We start from the raw sequence: 13,215 nt of genomic DNA, 5'->3' as shown, positions 1-13,215 counted from the left end.
TTTTGGTGCTAAAACCATGCTTCTGATAACTGTCCAAGAGCAAAGTACAAGCCCTCTTTCTGCTGGCCTTCGGAGATCTGAAGTAAATCTCCCTTCACAACACATTGTTATTTAGTGAAGGTAGTTCATAGAGCAATATGTAGATGAGTATTATCCTTTGGGACAATATGAACAGTAGTCATTGAGGTGGCTATGTAAAAAATTGACAATACTAGAAAAATTATTTCAACTGGAAAAAAACCCAACTGAATTTTCTTCCCTAAAGTATAAACTACATAGATACACAGAACTGTCACTACAGATAAGTATCCTAGACATTTCAGGCAAACTGAAAACAGTAATTGGCAGAGTGGAAGTATGAAATTGCCCTATAAAGTTCTTTGTGCTCTCAAGTTTCAGTAGAATGAAGTCAGAACCCTCTTTCACAGAATATCCAACAAGAAATTCACATATATTATATCACATGTTAACTAAGGGATTACAAAATCCCAAAAGGAGTTTTCAAACTGAAACTTTCTTAAGGAAAGCCTAAATTATTCTGTTGACTAGCTCTCACATAGCCTAAAAAAGAAATGCTCTCCAGATTGAATTAATTCAGAAGGACTGTGATGGGTTTTCCTTATGTAACAACAGAAAGAACAAATCTTGTTTACTGTGAAAATAGAAATAAAACAGCTTTAAAGTTTTTTGATGAGATGTGTATTTTTTTTTAGCAGGGATCTTATGAGAATTCTTCTGCTCTGAATAAGAAAAGATAGCTTAGCAGTAGTCTTACCAAGAAAGATCACCCTACATTTCTCTCTCTATTTTTACCTCTAATTATGGAAAGAAAAAAAAATTGTGGAAGGTCAAGCTAAACGTTCTGATCTCACTTGTAGCTTTCTCCTTTTTTTCCCTTATTAATGAGATCAAGTGGTAACAGAAGTAAGTTGCTTTTTAAGGAAAGGGTTGGCAGCACAGAAAATCATTTTTTGAAATAAAAGTAGATGTTTTTAATCATATAAATACCTACAACCAGGGGATTTATAGTTTTACTTCTGCTACAGTTAGCTTGAAATCTCACTGGTGTATATCTTGCTGAGTTGGTAACTACATATTACAGAGAGGAAGTTCAAGGAGTAATTTTTGGCTGGGGCAGTATTGCCCAGTTGGTGTACATGACTGCACATTTTATCCCCAGATTAAGCCTTTTATTCTTACTTCCTAGTCTCATCACAGGACTTCCTTCTCATCTGCCTGGAATTTCTGCTTATGTATGGCATAAGGTGTATCCCACACTTTCCGTGTGAGAAGTGTCTTCCAGAGGACTTCTATAAGATCATACCTAGCACTGCCTGGAGTTCAGTTCTGATACCTCACCTATATATTTCATTTCACTGCATCCTTCTGTCACAGAAACTTTATGAAAATACAAGGACTCAAATATATGCCTACGTCCTCTACAGAAAATCCGTTGAGGAGAGTTGCATAAATTTTATACTGCCTTATCTTCTTTTCTATTCTTTTCCTACATGTGGAAGAAAACAATTTAAAAACAAAAATCTATCACCTTAGTAAAATACATTTAAGAGCCTGTGTAGTCAGCCTTTTTAGTTTGCAATTAGAGTCTATTTATTTATTAGCATACTCTCCAGAGTTTATTTAGTAAAAGCTGATTAATGCTCTTGGTAATGTATTTATTATAATGGTACTTTCTCTTTGGTAGAGGATTCAGGTCACAATTCTCAACTAATCAGTAAGACAAATTGGCCTTAATCTCTTGTCGACTGCTAATCCTATATTTCTATCAATGTAATATGGGTTTATTTTGAAACTAAATCAGATTATACATCAAGAATACTGATACAAGTATAATACTACACGTTAAAGCAATTTATTAACTATAGCAATCTGTCTCTGAAATAGGAGAGGAAATAAAACCCCAAACAAACGGCTTGCTTCAAATCACCTGAATTATATATGTGATTTGAAAAAAATTAAAATACATGGCCAGATTAAAAGTAGTGAGTGATAATTTCAGTTGCTATTTTGGCTACATAAATTAATTCTAGGGATGGAAAATAGTAATGTATATTATGAAAACAAATACACTTTTAGTTCAGTAAGTTGTTTGCTTAGCATATTCTATCCCATTTTAGACAATGAAAGGCAATCAATGTAGTTTCTCCTTTAGTTACCACTGTTGGAAGTGATTAATCATCTTTTTAATAGGAAACATATGTACTCTATGTGTGGTAGAAGACTGTTTTTTATATAAATTGGAACTTTGAATTGAGAAATGTGAAATTCCGTACAAGACCAAGACCAATGTTCCCAACAGATTCCCTTCAATTATTCCAGTAATTGAGGAAATTGCTCTACAGGCTGCATGGTTGGTTCATGACAGACATAACTAAGACTATTCTACTTATGAATACAGTACTTTAGACTGTAGTTTCAACACCCTACAAACCATATAGAATCCAAAATTTGGTTTTTAACACACACTCTCTCTCACAGAGAAAACAAAATCCCACTCAAGCTTTTTGTTCTGAGAGACCTACTTCTCTTACAAGTATCAAAATTTCAAAATACTTTAACCTTGTTTCACTGGGGTTACCCTTTGGACCTCTCCAGAATTTGTTAAAATAGAAATGCCTCTTTTTGATGAAAGCTATTTAATTGTCTCTAGGGCAATCATAATTTTATTTGCACTTAATCAACTGATCTTTGCTTTTTTTTCTACACAGAAATATAACTTCAAGAATATAGTGCCACAGTTTAACCCCACCAAAATTATAAAGGATATTAAGAGAGCTCAGAACACCATGACACACTGTCCCAAAACTCTACTTTTACAGCCCTATAACTTCATGCCACATATGGCACCTTGCCAAAATTTGTCTTCCCGTTAAAGGAGGGACAGACAGCCTATATCTTGGTCATTAAAAAAAAAAAGCTTTTTGGTTCTAATGAGATTCTAATAGAATTTAATACTTGTCTATGTCTTGGCTGACCTTGCATAGTTTTCCAATAGTTTTCTGATGCTTTCCTACAACTTTTATCTTGGGAGAATTCACCTATTAGAAAGAGTAATTAGCTTACATGGAGCAACATTCCGCCACAAAGAAACTGCAGTTCAGGCAGTGTCAGTTGACCCCCAGTGTCATCTGCTAGGTTCAGGTGCGCTGGGCCCTCCAGAGCACCATGCCTTGGAGTAATGCTCTACAGAGACACACAAGGGCAGTTTATTTCTATTCAAACACATAGTTTCACCTCTCTGCAGGCATTACTGCACTGGTTACTCTCAAGTCATGCTGTTACATGCTTTTTGTCATCTATTTCCATAGATGCCATTTATTGTGGTCATATACCCAAAGACGTCATGGGACTCACTCTCTGAGAGTACGCTGGACTCTGTACATGTGACTGAATGAACACACAGGAAATGTTTTAGTATGTATGGTCCATGGTGTGGTCCAGATTCTAAAAAAAGTCTTGAAAACATAAATTAAACACCTTAGGCTTTTGGATATATTCAGCCTACAAACACAATAGGTCTTGGCTAACTAAAGAAAGACAAAATATTTTGTCAGCTAAAGGAGAAATGTCAGCTAAATAAGGGAAGTCAAGAAGCCCAGGTATCCAGATGCCAAAGACAGTGTGTGTAAGTTGAAGGGGAGATCTAAATATAACTAAGAGTTACAGGTCTGCACCTGTATGGAAGCTTGATCACCAGCTCCCTCAGGGCTGTCCATCAGGAAAAGGACTGCATTCCAGATATGAATAGCTAAGCAAACAGTATTAAGATGCTGCTTGGGATTTGCTTTTTGTATTTTATTTTCCTCTGTAAAGAGAGCCAGCTTTTCCACTGGGAAGAATGCCTGTGGAATCAGGACCTGAAGGTTACGACATAAACTCTTTTTAACCCACAAAATGTTAGCTTCTAGGAATGATTGCTTGACTCAAGTGTAGGGAGTATTCCTTTAGCTATTTTTTGTAATACTGAAAAGGTACAGGAACCAGAACTAAAATCAGTTCTGATTTACCTTGCCACTCTACTCCATAGTATCTTGTCTTTTACTAACGTCTTATCTTAAGTAAAAGTTACCTTAAGTAAAACTACTTTTGTGTCATCCAACCATTATCTTGATTTCAAGGTTAAAGAAATTGCAGCAATTTCCATGCTCTTTTTTTTTAAGTTGCTTTGAAATAAATCAAATCAGTTCACAAAATATTGATCCTGTATATTCTCACACTTAAAATTTTCATTAAATCAAATAATAGGAAAGAAATATCACAGCAGTGATACACATTGTTAAAAGGAGTATGAACATTTAAAAAATAAATTGCAACTCTCCTTTAAGCCCAAATGGAAGCCAGAGAATGAGTCTCATCTATTTTTATTCATGTTTTCTGTATTCCCATGGTCTTAACACTGGCATTTTTTCTGCTTTTTCTTTTCCCATAACAACAGTGATCCACAGAGCACCACTTAAGATCTTTTCATGTAATGGATATGAGAACACACTTGGATTCTCTTGCCATGATAAACTGAAAAGATCAGTTCCTAGTGCCTATGTTAATGAGGTCAGATCTTTTCAACTTCTTGAATTATTATTTTACTCTCATAATTTACCCTTGATGGGCTCGGTCAACAGAGTTACTGGATTAGCAATTTTCTAGGTATGTATGTGTCTGAGGAGAAAAGAGCATTGCTTATTCAGGTTTTTGTCATATTTAAGATATATTCAGTTCTCTCTGGAGGCCTTCCAACACAGAATATACAGTAGCCATAGTTGAATGAAATCAAAATACCTTTGCTAGGTAATAAATTTTATTATTATTATTTATTACTACTACTACTGCTACTACTACTACTACAATTACTCCTTTTATTCCCACCTATAACAACAAATCAACATACCTTTTAACCACAAAAAACCCAAATAACTGTTCCTACCTGAATATGCTAAAAGAATTACAAATCAGAATAAAAAATACTTTGTTGTATGTATTTTGAGTGTCAATTTCTTAATACTATGCCAAATAACAAGAAATAACAGAAAATTAATCTGAAAAGGCCATAAAACCAGACCTTTTAAGGCATTTATTGTAAGCCTGATTCACAGTCCTGAAAGCAATTATGATGACCTACTTTCAAAAAAACTTCTGGCATAGATTTACTTATAAAACGTGAATGAAGAAAACCACTAAAATACAATTATGCTGTACAAAACACTTGAAAAAAGTTTCAGAGATACCGATAGGCATTTCTTCACCGACTTCCATATGACCACACAGTTTATAAAAGTCTAGTTGCTATAAATATGATCCCAACTTTCTACAGAAGTATCATTGTTAACTCATGATATCGGTACGCTTTTTCAAGCCTGATATGTAAGGAGATACTTAGCTGATCAACTAAATGACATAATTTCTTCAGAAACTACCTAAGGACCCTTTATACTTCGAGCAGTTTCTATGCAGTACCGAGGCCTTCCCACCTGAGTATCCCCTGCCTCTCAGTTCCAGAAAACTGTACTTACAGGACGTCTATAGCACATTAGTGTTTTGATCCCAGCATCAATGCTTGTACCAATACACCGTTCCTTGTGCAGGCACTTACCATCTGAAAACAGGAACTTGATGAGATGGTAAACCAGGGAGGTTTATAAATTCATTAAGTACATTAAGTGCAAGTTTTAAACTTCTGGCGTTCACGTATAATATTTTCTTTAAGATATGCGGACGGATGCTTAAGACATGCAAGACACTTCTTCATGATGTGACCTCACCCTCACCCACCCAACAGGCCATCACATTGTTATCACAGGAGACACGGCACCATACACGTCCTTCACCCAGGGCCTGCCATGTGCCCACAGGCTTGCCTACCACAAGACCCAACTATTTAAAAGATGCACAAGCGCGTCCTGTTAGGAGCAGCCTGACGTGGAAGGAGCGCTGTCAAACAGGGCAGCAGGAGCTGGTGTGCGGTAAGAGCTGCACAAAACAACCCGCAGCCAACCGATACACGAGGGGCTTTGTGAGAAGGCGGCAGCAGGAGGTGCGCTGGCTGCTCTTGCTGGGGCCAGGCACGGGCCAGCGCCAAGCACGGACCTCTCCCGGGCAGCGGCCGAGGGAGAAGGGCTGCCGGCCAGCGCCGTGCAGGCTCCCTTGCTTTCTGCTGCGCTTCTAACAACACTGAAATACAGCTCCTGATTCAAGAGCTTTTCAGAACACCCCGTTCACCGTCAATGGGCCAAAGGACCTTGAGTACTTTTGAGAGTTACATTTCACGTTTGTCCCTGGCTTGAGCATCTAATCAGCTGTTGGGCAACTGATTGGATGTAACAGAGAGAAAACTTCAGATTAAAAGTCCCAAATAACTGAGACAGCATGGTATTTAAATCAAATCTAGGCAAGGCACACAATACAGATTCTCTCTAGTGATGAGACATACTTGAACAGCATACAAAGAGCTGACATCCTTCCTTTAATATCTCTTAAGGTAAGAGAGACCAGATTAGATCAGAACTAGTAATGTAGTGCATTGTATTTGACTTGATATCCAAATACATCAGTACAGTTACATACCTGCGTACTATCACATGAGTAAAATTTAGATTTCTAGGTGAACAAGTGGCCCAGTTTTTTTCTTGCCCAACCAGACACTTCCCAGATCTGTACAAACATGACTTCATCTTTTGCCTCGCGTTCATTTGAACTCAGAGAAAAGAGAAACATATATGAAACTGCCATTTCCATAACCCGCAAGTGAGTTGGTGAAACAGGAGACTGCTGCAAAGACTTGCCTACTGATGTGTCTACATCAGTGTCTGCATGATATTCAGAGCTTTCACTATATACGTTCTTTCCCCTCGTCTTCATTGTCTTGTCTCATATCGCGTTCAGTAAGACACACGCTCAAGCTCCCTGCTTTCTTTCTCTGCTCCTCCTTCTTCTGCACTATTACCCCTCTTGCTTACTTTCCCCTTTTTAACTTCTACTCTTTCCAGGTAGTTTAAGTCCCCATCCTACAAAAGTTCACTTACAAAATTTATCACGATTTCTGACACTGCAAATCATTGTTTTGCTCCCTTTACCTGTACATTAAAACTCTTATCACTTTGGTTTCACGTTATAAACTGCAAACCTTCCAGAGAACTGAAAAATCTCTTATCAATGTTTGAATGGTGGTTAGCACAATGGAGACCTTCAGACGGGACCACACACAGATGAACACTATAAACTTACGCTGAACCACATGACAATGTTACAACAGTTTTGCTAAATACTGAACATACAATATATCTTATGTATACACCTTTAAATATATAAATATATATGTGCATAACTATAAATTGCTTAAGCACTTTTTTATATATATATAATTTAAATATAAGTAGTCTTTTTCCATGTAAAATACATTCATCCTATACAGCTTCCTTAATTGACAATGAGAGCTTTTCAGAGTGCATTATATGGATTTTCCCTGAAATAGGAGGAATAGGAAAAAAGCGCATAAGATTTTAAATGCTTTAGGCATCAAAGAAGAAAAACTCTCCATTTTTCCTAGGTAGAATATATCAGTATCAAATTTTAACTGAGAGAAACAGAAATGAGGAAAATTTATACTGATGGTGAATAAGCTTGTAGGCTGAAAAGAAATGAATTAAAAAGCAATAGAACAGTTGTACTAAAGTAATAAAATATAACATAATTTTGTTCAGGAAAATTGTTTTGTTTCAAAATAAGGCTGCATGTTCAAATGTGAAAAAAACAACACATTGAAATATGCAAACACTATCTGTGACAAAAGCAAAGGAATTTTGCATCATTTGAGCAACCCTTCACAAACTTGCAGTAAGGATTTCCCCCAAACAGAAGTGCAGCAGCTCATGTTGGCTCCTGAGAAGCAAGGAATTAGTGAATTAAGCAGGTTCCAGCAAGCAGAAAATAAAAGCCTCAGTCCAACCTGAAAAGGACTTTGCTAAAAAAAAATAGTTTAGTAAATGTCCAAAGAAAAAAGATGCTTGACCTTTTTCTTCATTCCGTAGAATATTGTTGATTAGGCAACTTCAACAGGATATCCAAATGGTTAAACCATAATACATACATATTATTTACATTTAAATGATAATTTGAGAGGGGGAAAAAAATCCAGTTCCTACCAGTTTGGCTGAGCTGTGACGTGCTACGGCTTTTTCGCGAGAGACCCACGATGGCGACCATCTTTGCCCCGATGCTGGAGCGTCTCTTTTTGCCACCACCGCCAACAGTGCCCACCGCTGTGTCCGACTGGCTGCCATCGTTCTTCTCCAGTGTGTACATGTCCCCGCTGATGCTGGTGCTCTTAGTCATGTTCTTTCCTGAGGCGCCCATCTGTCTGCTTTGCATTTTGGATGTAAAGACACTGTCAGCCAGTGGATGGATAAACAGCGCAGACAAAGAAGAGTAAAAAGGGGAAGACAGAAAAGGACAGGTTTCAGATGGAAGGTTTTGGGAGACTAGAGGGTAAAAGCAGCTAATTCACACAGGTAGGGTTTGGTTTTTGAGAGGTAAAAAGGAGCAATTTTAATTCTAGCTTCCTATTTGATCTCCTGTGAACATACTTGACTCATCAAAATTTTGTTTTAAATAATAAGCTTTTATTTATTGATTGTCTTAAAATACATTACCAGCAAAAGCATATAAAAGAATTAATACATCAGTATACCATATATACATTTTTTGCTAGGGAAATTTAAGTTCTGCAATCAGTTTTCTGCCCCTCTTCTCACATACATACACACAAATAATCTATATTCCTCCGGGAAACAGATACTCGATTCATTACTGAGTGGAATGAAAGGATATCAGTCTGAAGCCTAACTTTGGTTTCTAAACATCCAGACATTTCAGGGATGTTTTCAGTAATCTGGTTTACCTCAGTCATCCTATGATTTTGATGAAATTCCATAGTAATGAACAGCCATGGTTTTTTTGCTCCCTCTTCAGCAACAAATACATATATGATATATGTATTTCATATAACACTTGGCTGCTGTGTGAATTAGATCATCACTACTGATAAATGGATTTTAATTCTAATATACCTTTTGTACTTATTTATAGACTGTTTCTGCATGCTCTACATGGCTGCGTCTAAATTATCTGCTGCAGCATTTCATAACCTCCCCCAGGGGGACCTGATGTCCCAGTGGTCCAGGCTAAGGGACCTTTCCTTTGCACAGAAATGACAATCTACACTGATGACAGCAGTACCTATCCAAATCTTGCCCTGACATCTAACTGATAGGTGTCTGGACAAACATCCAGACCTGGAAACTGTGGAGCACATGTGGGCCTGAGAATACATAGAGACTATTTCTATTTCAGTGAAGTTCTTGAACAGATCTTAGAACTTTATTATTCTCTTCAGTACAGTGCATCTCACTAAAAAGTCCCCACTAGATACAGTGTTAGACAATCACAAAACAGTGCAATATTTCTGGAAACCAGGGGAAATTATTTTTGTGTTAAATCACCAGTATATAGACTAACAAAGAATATTTTTGCTTTTTAAATAGATTTTCAAAAACATGAGAAGGCTATTCTTAGAGCTTTACCGCTCAGCAAATGGCTCTAGAGTAAATTTTAGTGGGTATGGCCACACTCCTTTCCCCTTACCTATAATGGCCTGAATCTATTTCAGAAAAGGAAGGTTCAATTGCTTGTTTATGAAGGCTTTATAATACATGTTCTCTCACACAAAACTTATCTATGGAGTTAATGCAGTGCCCTCAAAAGCAAAGGGATCACTGGATCCCTTCCCACTCACTCAAGGGGAAATAGGACGAAGCATCAGGTTTGGAACAATGCTCAAACTATTTAAGATATTTGAGAGGTAGCCATAACGTGCTTTGCTCTTTAGGTGACAGCTGCATGTGCATGAAGGCAGAAAACACTTGGAGTTAAGCCACAACACAGAGGAAAACATAAGAGCTATTTTATAGAAGAAGTGGACCTCTGCCATTAAGTCAAAAAAATATTGGGTGTGTTTTTCTGAAGGAAGTTATAAGGAACAATATGAATGAGAGTTTGGATCAAGAGATGGAGAGGCACAAAACAAAGCTGAGAGAGTGCAGTAGCGGCCTTGCCGGGACAGAAAATAACAAAAAAGATAACCTGAAATTTTTTTTCTTGTTCTTTTTTAACTCCCTTTGTTGTTATACATTAGTACACACTGACTTATATTGGTACATTTAACGCTAAGCGAAGAGTGGGATAGGATGTACATAAAGAGGAAGGCAGGGAAGAAAAAAAAAAAGTGGATCTGTATTTCTTGGACTTTTTAGCACTATGATAACTTATGTGTCAGATGATAACATCACATGCCATAATTTCTTTCAAACACCTTTAGGGATTGTTTTACAGAAAGGAGATGCCACAGAAACTAGTTCTCGGTTTCAACACTCTCTTGCACATAAGAAATACTAGAGAGATCTAAGAAGAACAGTGTTGGGAAGAGCTAGTATCTTCAACTTTATCTTATGAAAAATTCTTCTGGGAATCAGAAAATTAGAGCCCCTTATCCAGTAATGCTATTTTTAACCCAGGTTTTCTAAGGAAATATGATTAATGTGACTGTGTTGTCTGTCCAGTCTCTCTCTTTTCAATGGTTTAAAAAATCAGTTCAAATCTGACACAGGAGTAGAAAACTAGAGCTATTTAGTTTCTAAAATTGTTTTGAAAACAGATCCCTGGAGAGAGATCTTATGAATGCCCTTTTGAGGAAAGACTGTAGTATAAGTCATTACTGAATCTCTGTTATTTCATGTGGGAGATCATTCACACAGCACAGACTGATAGGGGCAGTAACATTTTTACTGCTTGCAGAACAACCTATTCCAATGATCCATCTTTCAAGAATGATATCCAGAAAATCAGTGGGTTCCTGTCATATTTACTAATAGGAAATAATATTTATGTCGTTGCTTTATAAGTGATATTAACATTTAGGAAAGGTCTTAAGTCATAGCAGTGAAATCAGAAATATTCTGTTTTCTCATAAAACTTACACTGAGGAGAAAGTTCCCATTTCCTGAGTCTAATGTGCCTTTGAGGTGCTTCATGTGTCATTTCCCAAGATGTATAATTCTATTTAAGTGCAATGGATTACAATAATTACCCTTATTAAAGAAATCTATGTGCTTAAAAAGCTTGGCATGCAAACAAAGTTGCTATAATTACACTAGGCAGTTAACTATGAAAGCACTATGCATTACAAAAATTTGCTCCTTGGCTGCTGTCTAAAGGCTTCTGTATCATAAAATGAAGCTTTGCTGTGTACACCTGCCAACAATGAGGTACACTTCATTCAACCACATTCTTTTGACCAACTGAGAAATGTAGGAAAGATAATTCAAGTAAAGAAAAGGGGACTTAGATCTAGATTTGTGTGGATATACCACATACTATTACAAATGGCTAATATTGAAAGTTCATTCACAAAACCTTTTTTTTTCCAGTAGAGTTCTAAAAACATTTGCTTTAATTAAAGGTTTGCTGTTGGTTTTTTTCCCTCTGTAAAAGCAGCAGACATGACATCTTTGCTATGCTCCCAACTAGCAAACAGCTCCTGGAGAAAGCCATCACAGCTTCGTTTTTTCTCAATTCTTCTCTCACCAAAAAAGCTTTGAGAAATAAGTACCAGGAGAGTTCTGAGTGGCTTATAGTACCTCACAGTAAATCCGCAGTGGTCATGAGCAAGCCAAGTGCTTCATCAGCACTCTGAACCCTTTCTGGCCATCCAAACCCTAACTCACTAATTATTCTTGGTAGATGCTTGGTATCCTCACCAGTGAAGCTATCTGTCTACCCAGACTGTCTTCTGATAGCGCCAGAAATAGATTATTCCCAGAAAAATAGGGTGTTGTATGTCAGGTTTAGCTCCTTTCTGAGGTAAGAGAAATATAAGATGGAGAGAGTAAATTAAGAGAGTAAATCCTACAACCTATTATCTTAACAGGAAACAGAAATTACTTATACATGAAGTTTTCTTTACATGTACATATACACAAACATAATCATACACACACACATCCAGTTCAATATGTACAACAATATTTTAAAACTGATATGAAATAAAAGTAATTTATGAGATTATATGAGTTAAGGAATAGATACGTACTAAAAACAGGGTTCTCAAGGTGCCTTATAAGCTATTCATCTTAAAAATATCCTCTGCAAAAAGAATATGCAGCCAGATGAGGGAAAAAAAAAAACCAAATTAGATAAAAGAATTAACTATGCTCATCCCAATCACATGTGCATAATGGCATAATAATCACCCTTTATTAGAATCAAACCAAGAACAAAATCATCACACAACCCCAGCTGCATGGCAGCCCACAGCCTACAGCAACAGTAGAGTGAAGGTGACAGCCAGGGCACTGGCTTTGGCTTATGGGGACCAACTAGTCAACAAGAGCAAGGTGATGGGCAAAGCTCACACAGGAACGTTCCTTCCTGCATTACCCTGAAATTCAGGAAACTTCCTGAAGAGAACTGCAGACAGGTCTCTGTCTGTGTAAGTAGGCTAGAAACTCTAGTCAGATGCTTCCATTTTCCAGAGAAAAAGGAAAGATTTCTCTACTTTACCTTCAACTCCGATCACTGTCTTTTCTAGTTTTTCTCAGTCAGGAGAAGTATCTTTATACAGCCTTCCCAACATACAGTATTCCTCTGTAATCTCTTCACAAACAAGCAGAGGGAATACTCAAGCAAGTTAAATGACTAATAAGCTGAGTGTAAAACAAACTCTGAAATCTGATTGTCAATTAAAACAGTCTACTTACTTAAAGCAAACTCAAACCAGGTATTAAGCATATTTATATTTTCCCAAGTGATAATTATTCCAGATAGTCAGGATCAAGCTGGGCATGTCAGCTTCCTATGTACTTTACAGTACATTTTCTTAACTGTTTGTGGCCACCTACACTATGGATAAATTTTAGAGGAATACGTTCCCAAAGCTAAAGCAGAAAGTTCTTCAAAACGAACGAGAAAAATAAGACATTAGAAAAGAAATTAGAGCAAGGCATCTGTATATATATGTACTTTAAAGCCAATGGTGGAGTATGGCAACCCTAAGCACCAGATATTATTCTTAAAAATATACCATACTGGCCAACTGAGGGGAGTCAGACTGACAGACACCTATGACAGGAAATTTAATATGGTCCTTAT

General features: G+C 36.9%; 1 protein-coding gene across 50 annotated transcripts in view; it reads right to left on the bottom strand.

Moving 5' to 3' along the window:
• RIMS2 (regulating synaptic membrane exocytosis 2) overlaps positions 1-13,215 on the bottom strand; it is a 493,527-nt gene that overhangs the window by 48,978 nt on the left and 431,334 nt on the right. For 47 of the 50 annotated variants that reach the window (XM_052787016.1, XM_052787021.1, XM_052787004.1 and 44 more), the window contains one exon: positions 8,157-8,398. In XM_052787016.1, coding sequence (XP_052642976.1) covers positions 8,157-8,398 — 242 coding nt within the window. The remainder of the gene's footprint in view (positions 1-8,156; positions 8,399-13,215) is intronic. The other 3 variants (XM_052787038.1, XM_052787009.1, XM_052787010.1) reach the window with 2 other exon arrangements.

The sequence above is a fragment of the Harpia harpyja genome, chromosome 5 (assembly GCF_026419915.1).
Source record: "Harpia harpyja isolate bHarHar1 chromosome 5, bHarHar1 primary haplotype, whole genome shotgun sequence".
Classification (NCBI taxonomy): Eukaryota; Metazoa; Chordata; class Aves; order Accipitriformes; family Accipitridae; genus Harpia; species Harpia harpyja.
The sequence above is the reverse complement of the archived record's forward strand: the minus strand, read 5'-3'. Positions and strand labels throughout refer to the sequence as shown.